The sequence below is a fragment of the Pseudophryne corroboree genome, chromosome 2, assembly GCF_028390025.1.
Source record: "Pseudophryne corroboree isolate aPseCor3 chromosome 2, aPseCor3.hap2, whole genome shotgun sequence".
NCBI classification, from domain to species: Eukaryota; Metazoa; Chordata; class Amphibia; order Anura; family Myobatrachidae; genus Pseudophryne; species Pseudophryne corroboree.
The window spans coordinates 6,156,449-6,170,829 of NC_086445.1; the positions used below are offsets into that span (position 1 = coordinate 6,156,449).

General features: G+C 44.4%; 1 protein-coding gene across 1 annotated transcript in view; it reads left to right on the forward strand.

Moving 5' to 3' along the window:
- LOC134988777 (transient receptor potential cation channel subfamily M member 2-like) overlaps positions 1-14,381 on the forward strand; it is a 448,705-nt gene that overhangs the window by 194,333 nt on the left and 239,991 nt on the right. The window contains exon 10 of the mRNA XM_063950574.1: positions 5,433-5,545. Coding sequence (XP_063806644.1) covers positions 5,433-5,545 — 113 coding nt within the window. The remainder of the gene's footprint in view (positions 1-5,432; positions 5,546-14,381) is intronic.

A 14,381-nucleotide genomic window follows, 5' to 3' on the forward strand; every position in this document is an offset into this window, starting at 1 on the left:
TCATGCTGTTAACTGGGTTCAGATCACAGGTTGTACAGTGTGATTGGTGTGGCTGGTATGAGTCTTACCCGGGATTCAAAATCCTTCCTTATTGTGTACGCTCGTCCGGGCACAGTATCCTAACTGAGGCTTGGAGGAGGGTCATAGGGGGAGGAGCCAGTGCACACCACCTGATCCTAAAGCTTTTACTTTTGTGCCCTGTCTCCTGCGGAGCCGCTAATCCCCATGGTCCTGACGGAGTCCCCAGCATCCACTACGGACTACGAGAAATAGAATTATCGGTAAGTAAATTCTTATTATACTGTATATGTGTTGTCTGTCTCTACAGGTGTTCCTCATATACTGTATACTGTATGTATTGTATATACTGTATATGTGGTGTCTGTCTCTACAGGTGTTCCTCATACACAGTATACTGTATGTATTGTATATATACTGTATGTGTTGTCTGTCTCTACAGGTGTTCCTCATATACTGTATACTGTATGTATTGTATATATACTGTATATGTGTTGTCTGTCTCTACAGGTGTTCCTCATATACTGTATACTGTATGTATTGTATATACTGTATATGTGGTGTCTGTCTCTACAGGTGTTCCTCATACACAGTATACTGTATGTATTGTATATATACTGTATGTGTTGTCTGTCTCTACAGGTGTTCCTCATATACTGTATACTGTATGTATTGTGTATGTATACTGTATATGTGGTGTCTGTCTTTACAGGTGTTCCTCATATACTGTATACTGTATGTATTGTATATATACTGTATATGTGTTGTCTGTCTCTACAGGTGTTCCTCATACACTGTATACTGTATGTATTGTATATATACTATATATGTGGTGTCTGTCTCTACAGGTGTTCCTCATATACTGTATACTGTATGTATTGTATATATACTGTATGTGGTGTCTGTCTCTACAGGTATTCCTCATATACTGTATACTGTATGTATTGTATATATATACTATATATGTGTTGTCTGCATCTACAGGTGTTCCTCATACACTGTATACTGTATGTATTGTATATATATATTGTATATGTGGTGTCTGTCTCTACAGGTGTTCCTCATACACTGTATACTGTATGTATTGTATATATACTGTATGTGGTGTCTGTCTCTACAGGTATTCCTCATATACTGTATACTGTATGTATTGTATATATACTGTATATGTGTTGTCTGTCTCTACAGGTGTTCCTCATACACTGTATACTGTATGTATTGTATATATACTGTATATGTGTTGTCTGTCTCTACAGGTGTTCCTCATATACTGTATACTGTATGTATTGTATATATACTGTATATGTGTTGTCTGTCTCTACAGGTGTTCCTCATATACTGTATACTGTATGTATTGTATATACTGTATATGTGGTGTCTGTCTCTACAGGTGTTCCTCATACACAGTATACTGTATGTATTGTATATATACTGTATGTGTTGTCTGTCTCTACAGGTGTTCCTCATATACTGTATACTGTATGTATTGTGTATGTATACTGTATATGTGGTGTCTGTCTTTACAGGTGTTCCTCATATACTGTATACTGTATGTATTGTATATATACTGTATATGTGTTGTCTGTCTCTACAGGTGTTCCTCATACACTGTATACTGTATGTATTGTATATATACTATATATGTGGTGTCTGTCTCTACAGGTGTTCCTCATATACTGTATACTGTATGTATTGTATATATACTGTATGTGGTGTCTGTCTCTACAGGTATTCCTCATATACTGTATACTGTATGTATTGTATATATATACTATATATGTGTTGTCTGCATCTACAGGTGTTCCTCATACACTGTATACTGTATGTATTGTATATATATATTGTATATGTGGTGTCTGTCTCTACAGGTGTTCCTCATACACTGTATACTGTATGTATTGTATATATACTGTATATGTGTTGTCGGTCTCTACAGGTGTTCCTCATACACTGTATACTGTATGTATTGTATATATACTGTATGTGGTGTCTGTCTCTACAGGTATTCCTCATATACTGTCTACTGTATGTATTGTGTATATTATATACTGTATATTTGTTGTATGTCTCTACAGGTGTTCCTCATATACTGTATACTATATGTATTGTATATATACTGTATGTGGTGTCTGTCTCTACAGGTGTTCCTCATATACTGTATACTGTATGTATTGTATATACTGTATATGTGGTGTCTGTCTCTACAGGTGTTCCTCATACACAGTATACTGTATGTATTGTATATATACTGTATGTGTTGTCTGTCTCTACAGGTGTTCCTCATATACTGTATACTGTATGTATTGTATATATACTGTATATGTGTTGTCTGTCTCTACAGGTGTTCCTCATACACTGTATACTGTATGTATTGTATATATACTATATATGTGGTGTCTGTCTCTACAGGTGTTTATCATATACTGTATACTGTATGTATTGTATATATACTATATATGTGTTGTCTGCATCTACAGGTGTTCCTCATATACTGTATACTGTATGTATTGTGTATATTATATACTGTATATTTGTTGTATGTCTCTACAGGTGTTCCTCATATACTGTATGTATTGTATATATACTGTATGTGGTGTCTGTCTCTACAGGTGTTCCTCATATACTGTATACTGTATGTATTGTATATACTGTATATGTGGTGTCTGTCTCTACAGGTGTTCCTCATACACTGTATACTGTATGTATTGTATATATAGTATATATGTGGTGTCTGTCTCTACAGGTGTTCCTCATACACTGTATACTGTATGTATTGTATATATACTGTATGTGTTGTCTGTCTCTACAGGTGTTCCTCATATACTGTATACTGTATGTATTGTATATATACTGTATGTGTTGTCTGTCTCTACAGGTGTTCCTCATACACTGTATACTGTATGTATTGTATATATACTGTATGTGTTGTCTGTCTCTACAGGTGTTCCTCATACACTGTATACTGTATGTATTGTATATATACTGTATGTGTTGTCTGTCTCTACAGGTGTTCCTCATACACTGTATACTGTATGTATTGTATATATACTATATATGTGGTGTCTGTCTCTACAGGTGTTTATCATATACTGTATACTGTATGTATTGTATATATACTATATATGTGTTGTCTGCATCTACAGGTGTTCCTCATACACTGTATACTGTATGTATTGTATATATATATTGTATATGTGGTGTCTGTCTCTACAGGTGTTCCTCATACACTGTATACTGTATGTATTGTATATATACTGTATATGTGTTGTCGGTCTCTACAGGTGTTCCTCATACACTGTATACTGTATATATACTCTATGTGGTGTCTGTCTCTACAGGTGTTCCTCATATACTGTATACTGTATGTATTGTATACTGTATATGTGTTGTCTGTCTCTACAGGTGTTCCTCGTATACTGTATACTGTGTGTATTGTATATATACTGTATGTGGTGTCTGTCTCTACAGGTGTTCCTCATATACTGTATACTGTATGTATTGTATATATACTATATATGTGTTGTCTGTCTCTACAGGTGTTCCTCATATACTGTATACTGTATGTATTGTATATATACTATATGTGGAGTCTGTCTCTACAGGTGTTCCTCATATACTGTATACTGTATGTATTGTATATATACTGTATGTGGTGTCTGTCTCTACAGGTATTCCTCATATACTGTATATTGTATGTATTGTATATATACTATATATGTGCTGTCTGCATCTACAGGTGTTCCTCATATACTGTATACTGTATGTATTGTATATATACTGTATGTGGTGTCTGTCTCTACATGTGTTCCTCATATACTGTATACTGTATGTATTTTATATATACTGTATATGTGTTGTCTGTCTCTACAGGTGTTCCTCATATACTGTATGTATTGTATATATACTGTATATGTGGTGTCTGTCTCTACAGGTATTCCTCATATACTGTATGTATTGTGTATATATACTGTATATGTGTTGTATGTCTCTACAGGTGTTCCTCATATACTGTATACTGTATGTATTGTATATATACTATATATGTGTTGTCTGCATCTACAGGTGTTCCTCATATACTGTATACTGTATGTATTGTGTATATTATATACTGTATATTTGTTGTATGTCTCTATAGGTGTTCCTCATATACTGTATACTGTATGTATTGTATATATACTGTATATGTGGTGTCTGTCTCTACAGGTATTCCTCATATACTGTATACTGTATGTATTGTGTATATTATATACTGTATATTTGTTGTATGTCTCTACAGGTGTTCCTCATATACTGTATACTGTATGTATTGTATATATACTGTATGTGGTGTCTATCTCTACAGGTGTTCCTCATATACTGTATACTGTATGTATTGTATATACTGTATATGTGGTGTCTGTCTCTACAAGTGTTCCTTATACACAGTATACTGTATGTATTGTATATATACTGTATGTGTTGTCTGTCTCTACAGGTGTTCCTCATATACTGTATACTGTATGTATTGTATATACTGTATATGTGGTGTCTGTCTCTACAGGTGTTCCTCATATACTGTATACTGTATGTATTGTATATATACTATATATGTGTTGTCTGTCTCTACAGGTGTTCCTCATACACTGTATACTGTATGTATTGTATATATACTATATATGTGGTGTCTGTCTCTACAGGTGTTCATCATATACTGTATACTGTATGTATTGTATATATACTGTATGTGTTGTCTGTCTCTACAGGTGTTCCTCATATACTGTATACTGTATGTATTGTATATATACTGTATGTGTTGTCTGTCTCTACAGGTGTTCCTCATATACTGTATACTGTATGTTTTGTATATATACTGTATATGTGTTGTCTGTCTCTACAGGTGTTCCTCATACACTGTATACTGTATGTATTGTATATATACTGTATACTGTATGTGGTATCTGTCTCTACAGGTGTTCCTCATATACTGTATACTGTATGTATTGTATATATACTGTATATGTGTTGTCTGTCTCTACAGGTGTTCCTCATACACTGTATACTGTATGTATTGTATATATACTGTATACTGTATGTGGTATCTGTCTCTACAGGTGTTCCTCATACACTGTATACTGTATGTATTGTATATATACTATATATGTGTTGTCTGTCTCTACAGGTTTTCCTCATATACTGTATACTCTATGTATTGTGTATATACTATATGTGGTGTCTGTCTCTACAGGTGTTCCTCATACACTGTATACTGTATGTATTGTATATATACTGTATATGTGGTGTCTGTCTCTACAGGTGTTCCTCATATACTGTATACATTGTATATATACTATATATGTGGTGTCTGTCTCTAAAGGTGTTCCAGGTATACTGTATGTATTGTATATATACTATATATGTGTTGTTTGTCTCCACAGTTATCCCTCACGAATGTCTGGTGGGGGCGGCTGTCGGCTGATAACAGCGTTTTGCAGGTCTTGCTGTGCATGTTTCTGTTTCCGCTCATCTACAGTGGTCTCCTCACCTACAGGTCAGTCTTCCAGACGTAGTGACATTACAGCCATGTTTTCTCCTCACCTAGAATGGTCGCTGCTGATAGTGGAACTGAAGCCACAGTTCGTTGTAGTATAACCCATAGTCTAAGTGATGTAATTACATGTAGTGTTCCTGGACGTGGCCTCATGTTATTTTGCCTGTGCCTTGGAAGCCCCCCCAGTGGCTATGTGTCTGAGAGTAATGGAGTCTGAGAGTAAAGACGTGTTTGCAGCAGCTCCGGCGTCTGCTCGTTACTGGTTCGTTCTACACAATATACACAGTGTCAGAAGGGTCTCTGCAGACTACATCCATCTGTGTGAGAAAATGGTGGCGGAGTGGCTGACGTTCTGTAGAGAGTGGCGCATCTACTGCTAGTCTAGAAAAGGGCAAAGGCTTACACATTGCGGGATCTGTCTGGTGCTGAGCCTGAGCTTTGTTTATGCAGCGGGGAAAGACAACACTAAAGTCCTCATAAAGATGAAGTATCATCACTCTTCTCATTCTCCTACTCTACTACCTCTCCTCTTGATCCTATACCCTCACAAATAAGTAAAGCTCTGTCTCATGTACTCATTCCAATCCTAACTAACATCTGTAATCTCTCTCTCTCTACTGGTATCTTTCCTTCTCTGTACAAGCATGCAGTGATTACTCCCATTCTGAAAAACTAAATTCTGATCCTAACTCTCTCTCTAACTACCGTCCCATCTCTCAGCTCCCATGTCCCTCCAAGCTACTTGAGAGACTTGCCTACACTCGCCTCACACACTTTCTTACCTCACACAGCTTACTGGACCCACTTCAGTCAGGATTCCGTTCCCAGCACTCCACAGAGACAGCACTGACTAAGGTAGTGAATGATTTGGTCACTGCTAGATATAAAGGCCATTACTCACTTCTTATTCTTCTAGATCTCTCTGCTGCATGTGACACTGTGACCACTCTCTTCTCATACAAACACTACAATCCCTAGGTCTTCAGGACACGGCTCTCTCTTGGTTCTCATCCTACCTATCTAATTGCTCCCTCAGTGTTCATTTCTCTGATTCCACCTCTTCTTCTCTACCTCTATCAGTTGGAGTACCACAAGGCTCAGTCCTAGGTCCTCTGCTTTTCTCTATCTATACCTCATCTCTTGGGAAACTAATCAGCTCTTTCGGATTTCAGTACCATCTATATGCGGATAATACTCACATCTACCTATCCTCCCCTGATTTGTCACCATCTGTATTGGGCCGTGTCACTGAATGCCTCTCTGCCATTTCATCTTGGATGACATCTCGCCACCTCAAACTTAATATTTCCAAAACAAAGATACTTATATTTCCACCGGCCAATAGTCATTCCCAACCTGATATCTCTATCACTGAATCAGAATCAACTTTATTGGCCAGGTGTACTCACGTACACTAGGAATTCTTTGTGGTACAATGCATTGCCAAGCAGCAACATGAAGGGGGAATACAAAGCATAAGAAGGGTGAAAAACGTAGCATACATTACACGTATGAGTTGATACTGCACATTGCAACTGTACAATAGACTCGACATATTAGATATATTATACATGTAGGACTAAAAACGAAGGCTGCTTGGGAGAGCAGCACCGAGGCAGCAATCCGCAGCGCCAACTAGAACTCAAACAGTGCACATAATACAGAAGATTTAAGTATTACATCAAAAGATAAACCACACAGACAATAAAAAAAAACCTTGAGCACACAGAATAATGCAGGATTATTGTAGGCATTTTGGGTAATAACCTCCAGGGGCTGAGTATTCCACCCTCACAAGGTACCAGGTGTGGCAGCCATCTTAGGCGCACAGCGTAGGATTACCCAGGGTGGAATAGTCCACCCCTAGAAGAGAACACAAAATGGGGAGATTGCAGAGTCCTTAAGTTCAGAGTGGGGTTCCAATAAAATCATGAGGTCCATGTATTTTTTCATCCCATCCACAAGCGCACCAGATAAGGCAGCCATGTTGGGCGCACTACGAAGGTTACACAGTGGGAGATGAGCCATACAAGGGCCAAATGCATGTATGGGAAAACTGACACGTGTGTAGGAGAACGCTATATCCTGCATGGAAAGATCCAAATGAAGCACACCCTGCCCATGGAGGAACCATCCGAGGCAGCCATGTGGGGCGCACTGCGTAGGGTACTGCTGGCAGGGTGTGCAACCAATGGAGGTACACATTACAGGAATAGCCCACAGTGGGGGTACACATTACAGGAACAGCACACAGTGCGGGTACACATTACAGGAACAGCACACAGTGGGGGTACACATTACAGGAACAGCACACAGTGGGGTGGAAGTACGCTGTAAGAAGAAAGAGAAGAGAAAAATAGGATTTGAATATACCTACCGGTAAATCCTTTTCTCATAGTCCATAATGGATATTGGGGACAGAATTAGTACGATGGGGTATAGACAGGTCCAAAGGAGCAAGTGCACTTTAAAATTCTTCACTGGGTGTGCTGGCTCCTCCCCTCTATGCCTCCTCCTACAGGTCAGTTATAGGTAAAACAGTGCCCGAAGGAGAATTACATACTTGAGAGAAGGAACATAACAACAACAGGTGTGGTGAGATTAACACTTCAGCACACCAAAACATAACCGGACCAGCAACGGCTGGCAACACAAACAGCAACCGCTGAACAGGTAACACATAACAGAGAACCTGCAGAAGTCACTGCACAGAGACGGGCGCCCAATATCCCTTATGGACTACGACAAAAGGATTTACCGGTAGGTATTTAAAATCCTATTTTCTCTAGCATGCATAAGGGATATTGGGGACAGATTAGTACGATGGGGACGTCCCAAAGCTTTCAGAATGGGTGAGAACGTGCAGAGACAACTGCAGCACCGCCTGCCCAAACTGGGTATCCTCTTTGGTCAGGGTTAAAATTTGTAGAACTTCACAAAGGTGTTCTTCCCTGACCAGGTAGCAGCTCGGCAAGTTGTAGGGTCAAGACTCCACAGGCAGCCGCCCAGGAAGAACCCACCGATCTAGTAGAGTGGGCCTTCAGAGACTGTGGAACTGGTAAGGCTGCCGACGCATAGGCCTGTTGGATAGTAAGCCGAATCCAACGAGCAATAGACTGCTTTGAGCAAGGCAACCCTTTTTCCGTGCATCATACAGCATGAACAAGGAATCCGTCTTCCGGACCTCTTGACGTAGATTTTCAAGGCTCGTACAGCATCCAATGCCTCAGGAAGAGCAGCAGTGTTAGAACTGGACGGAATCACCAGAGGTTGATTCAAGTGAAACGCGGAGACCACCTTTGACAGGAACTGCTGTCTAGTCCTGTGCTCCGCTCTGTTCCCGTAAAAGACCAAGTACGGACTTTTGCATGAAAGGCCCCCAATTCTGAGACACGCCTAGCAGAAGCCAAGGTCCGTAACATCACCATTTTCCAGGTGAGGTATTTATCCTCTACTATCATCAGAGGTTCTAACCAGGAGGACTGTAGAAAGCGTAACATAACATCCAGATCCCAAGGTGCCATAGGTGGCACAAAAGGAGGTTGAATATGAAGCACCCCTTGCAAGAAGTTCTGAACTTCCTACAAGAGAGCCAACTTCTTCTGGAAGAAGAAGGAAAGAGCTGAAATCTGGACCTTAATGGATCCCAGACGTAAGGCCTTATCCACTCCAGCCTGCAGGAAACGCAGGAACCTTCCCAAGTTGAATTCCGCAGAGGGATATGTGCATTCTTCGCACCAAGAGACATATCTCCGCCAGATATGATGGCAGTGTTTTGACGTCACAGGTTTTCTGGCTTGTACCATAGTGTCAATGACCTTTGTGAGCTAGGATGTTCCGCTCAACTTCCATGCCATCAAATGAAGCTGCCGTAAGTCCGGGTAGATGAACGGTCCTTGTTGAAGAAGATCCGTTCTTAGTGGCAGGGGCCAAGGGTCCTGTACGGACATGTCCAGAAGAGCTGCATACCACACTCTTCGGGGCCTTTCCGGGGCAATCAAGATTGCTTCCACTCTTAGATGTCTGATCCGCTGGAGAACCCTTGGGATCAGAGGAATCGGAGGAAACAGGTAGACCAGCTGGTAAGGCCATGGCAAAGTCAGCACATCCACTGCGCTTGCTGGAGGATCCCTGGTTCGTGAGCAGCAGCAGTGAAGTGACATGTTGAGACGAGAGGCCATCAGGTCGATCTGTGGGCAACCCCACCTGTTGATGATCAGTTGGAACACCTGAGGGTGTAGTCCCCACTCCCCCAGGTGGAGGTCGTGGCAACTTAGGAAGTCCGCCTCCCAGTTGTCCACTCCCGGAATGAAGATTGCGGACAGCGCTCTTGCATGTTTTTCTGCTCAGAGGAGTATTCTTGACACTTCTCGCATGCAGGCTCTGCTTTTTGTTCCTCCTTGTCGATTGATGTATGCCACTGCCGTGACGTTGTCCGACTGCACCTGGATCACCCGATCCCTTAGTAGTAGGAGACGCCTGAAGCAGAGCGTTGTGGATAGCCCGAAGTTCCAGAATGTTGATTGGAAGAAGGGCCTCCTGGGCAGACCATCTGCCCTGGAACTGCGCCCCTTGGGTGACAGCTCCCCATTCTCGAGACTTGCATGTCGTGAGGAGGATCCAATCCTGAATCCCGAAGTTTCAGCCTTCCATGAGGTTGGAAGACTGTAGCCACCACAGTAGTGAAATCCTGGCCCGGGGTGACAGCTGAATCATCTGGTGCATCTGAAGATGGGAACCGGACCATTTGTTCAGGATGTCCAATTGGAAGGGTCTGGCGTGGAACCTCCCGTATTGTATCGCCTCGTAGGAGGCCACCATCTTTCCCAATAATTTTATGCAAAGATGGATGGAGACTCGAGCAGGTCTGAGTACCATGCGCACCATTTCCTGGAGTGTTCTCGCTTTGTTCTCTGGGAGGAACACTTTCTGCGCTACAGTATCCAGTAGCGTGCCCAGAAACAGGAGCCGCTGAGACGGATCCAGGTGGGACTTCTGTAGATTGAGGATCCATCCGTGGTGAGACAGAAGTTGGATAGTGCGATCTATATGGAGCAATAGAAGCTCCCTGGAGCTCGCTTTTATCAGGAGAACGTCCAGGTATGGAATCACATTGACCCCCTGGACCCTGAGCTGAAACATAATTTCCGCCATCACCGTCGTAAACACCATCGGAGCTGTATACAGGCCGAAGAGGCTGGCCGAGGCAGTCCAGCCTTTCCACTCTTGGTTCCTCCCCCTCCTCTCACCTTCTTCCCTCGTGCGCTGCTTGTTGTTGCCGGGGCTCAGCCTCAATAGCGCTAAAACCTGCCAGCGCTAATGCCGGGGACCCGCCGCACTGCCGCCGGGGGGCTAATAACGGATGCTACAGTCAAAGGTACAAGGAAGGGGGGGTTGCTACACAGTGCTGCCTGTATGGGATGGGGGGGGGGGGGGGGGGAATGGTACTCAATGCTGCCTGTATGAGGCGAGTGTGTGTGTGTGTGTGTGTGTGTGTGTGTGTGTGTGTGTGTGTGTGTGTGGTTGGGGGGGGTTTACACAGTGCTGCCTGTATGAGGTGTGTGTGGGGGGGAAGGGGGGGTTACACAGTGCTGCCTGTATGGGGTGTGGGGGGGGAAGGGGGGGTTACACAGTGCTGCCTGTATGAGGTGTGTGTGGGGGGGAAGGGGGGGTTACACAGTGCTGCCTGTATGGGGTGTGGGGGGGGAAGGGGGGGTTACACAGTGCTGCCTGTATGGGGTGTGGGGGGGGAAGGGGGGTTACACAGTGCTGCCTGTATGAGGTGTGTGTGGGGGGGAAGGGGGGGTTACACAGTGCTGCCTGTATGGGGTGTGTGTGGGGGGGAAGGGGGGGGTTATACAGTACTGCCTGTAGGGGGGGTTAGGGGATGCCTATTTTAATCCTTTATTTCTCTGTCTCCCCCTCTCTCTTTCTCTCTCTCTCTCTCTGTATACACCTTCTCTCTCTCTTTCTCTGTGTCTCCCCCTTTTCTCTTTGTCTCACCCCTTCTTTCTCTCTCTGTCTCACCTTCTCCCTCAGGATGTATTAAAATACATTGCCGCCCATCGCGATTAACATCGCAATACGGTGACAGAGGCCCCCTGCGATACCTGTGAGAAGGTTTGCAGGGGATCTCTGTGGGGTCTGTCACCTCCCAGCCCTGGGAGGAGACATGTGCTGGGAGTCCCTGGGCTCCTCCTCCTTGCAGCCGGAAGGAGACATGGCTGTCATGCGAGGGAGCAGGAGGTGGGGGATCATGGAGCCGGTGAGAGGGGGTCGGCGTAAGCGGCCGGTGTGGTGCTGTGCGACGGGTTGCGGAAAGAAGCCCATAGGCTTCTATAGGGCATTGATATAAAAAGATGGCGATACCCTCCACGACGATATGTGGGCGGCCGGGTCTTAGTACATTTTAAAATGCAAGGGTTTCACCACATATTTCCCTTAGTACATCCCGCTGTAAGTGTGTGTCTCCCACCCTTCTCTCTCTTTTTCCCTCATTCTTTCTCTCTCTCTCCCTCTCTCTCTCTGTGTCTCACAGCCTTCTTTGTCTCTCTCTCTGTCTCCCATCCTTCTTTCTTTTTTTCTCTCTCTCTGTCTTCCACCCTTCTCTCTCTCCCCCCTTCTCTTTTTTTCTTTCTCTCTCTGACTCCCCATTTCTCTCTCCTCTCTCACTCTCCCCCCCTCTCCCTCTCTCTCACATCCCCCTCTCTCTGTCTCCCCCCTTTTTCTTTCTCCCCTCCCCTCTCTCTCTCTCTCTCTCTCTCTCTGTGTCTCCCCCTTCTGTCTATCTCTTTCTGTCACCCCCTTCACTCTCTCTCTGTCTCCACCCCTTCTCTTTCTCTCTGTCTCTTTCTATGTCCCTCCTATCTTTCTCCCCAACCCCCTTTCTCTCTCCTCTCCCTCCCCCTATCTCTCCCTTCTCTCTCTGTCTCTCCCCCTTCTCTCTGTCTTTCCCCCTTTTCTCTCCTCTCTCACCCTCAGCTCTCTCTGTAACTTCCCCCTTCTCTCTCTCTCTGTCCCTTTCTCTCTGTCTCTTCCCCCTTCTCTCTTCCCTTTCTCTCTCTCACCCCCATATCTCTTGCTCTCTGTGCCCCCACTCTTTTGTCTATATGTCTACCCAACTTCTCTCACTGTGTGCGCCTCCCCCTTCTCTCTCTGTCCCCTTCTCTATTGTCTCTCCCCTTCTCTCTGGCTCCCACCCTTCTCTCTCTCTCCCCTTCTCTTTTTTCTCTCTCTCTTACTCCCCCACTCTCTCTCCTCCCCCTTTCTCTCTCTCCCCTCCCTCACTCTCTCTCTGTGTCTCTCCCTTCTGTCTATCTATTTCTGTCTCCCCCTTGACTCTCTCCCCTTCTCTTTCTCTGTCTCTCTCTATCTCCCTCCTATCTTTCTCCCCCAGCCCCCCTTCTCTCTCCTCTTCCTCCCCCCTCTCTCACTGTCTCTCCCTTCTCTCTCTCTCTCTGTGTCTCCCCCTTCTCTCTCTTTCTCCCCCCTTTTCTCACTCTTCCCCTCCTTTCTCTCTCTCTCTCTCTCTCTCTCTGTATCTTCCCCCTTCTCTTTCTCTCTCTCTGTCCCCTTATCTCTTTCTTCCTTCTCTCTCCCCTTTCTCTCCCCATGTCTCTCTCGCGCTCTCTGTGTCCCCACTCTTTTGTCTATCTGTCTACCCCACTTCTCTCACTGTGTGTGTCTCCCCCCTTCTCTCTCTCTCTCTGTGCCCCCTTCTTTCTTGTCTCTCTTTGTTTCTCCCCTTCTCTGTCTCCTACCCTTCTCTCTCTCCCCTTCTCTTTTTTTCTCTTTCTACTCTCTCTCTCTTTCTCCCCCCTCTCTCTTTCTCTCTCTCTCTCCCCGCCTCTGTCTGTCTCCCCTTCTCTCTCTCTAAGTATGCCAGGCAGGGTTAGGGTTAGGCTGCGGGATGGGAGGTTAGGGTTAGGCACTAGGGAGAAGCTTAGTCTTAGGCTGTGGGAGGGGAAGGTTAGGGTTAGGCTGCATGAAGTGAGGGTTAGGCTGCGGAAGGGGAGGTTAGGGTTAGGCACTAGGGTGAAGCTTAGTCTTAGGCTGTGGGAGGGGAGGGTTAGGGTTAGGCTGCATGAAGTGAAGGTTAGGCTGCGGGAGGGTTAGGGGTAGGCTGCATGAAGTGAAGGTTAGGCTGCGGGAGGGTTAGGGTTAGGCTGCATGAAGTGAAGGTTAGGCTGCGGGAGGGTTAGGGGTAGGCTGCATGAAGTGAAGGTTAGGCTGCGGGAGGGTTAGGGGTAGGCTGCATGAAGTGAAGGTTAGGCTGCGGGAGGGTTACGGTTAGGCTGCATGAAGTGAAGGTTAGGCTGCGGGAGGGTTAGGGGTAGGCTGCATGAAGTGAAGGTTAGGCTGCGGGAGGGTTAGGGGTAGGCTGCATGAAGTGAAGGTTAGGCTGCGGGAGGGTTAGGGGTAGGGTTAGTTTACTTACCAAGAAGTGTCAGTATTCTGACCAACGGCATCCTCACTGTCAGGATTACGTACCCAACCCGTAGAGTGACACATATAGATATAGGTACATACAGACATAGGCACATACGAACATAGAGGGGCACATTGGGACATAGAGGAGCACATACAGACATAGGGGTCTATTCATAGAGCAGTGAAAAGCCCCGTTGTGCACTAAACAGGGCTATTCTCTGCTCCCTCTAATTCATGTAACGTCTTACCGCCCCTCTAGCAGCTGTTTTCGCTACCTTGCTCCTGTCCACGCAGCTGAATAGAGAACACCATTCTAATGAATGGTGATTACAATTCATGTAGGCACAGAAAGCTGTGCTTTCCGCTTCGCCCCTGACTTTGGTTTCGCCATTTCAGGATGGCGTAG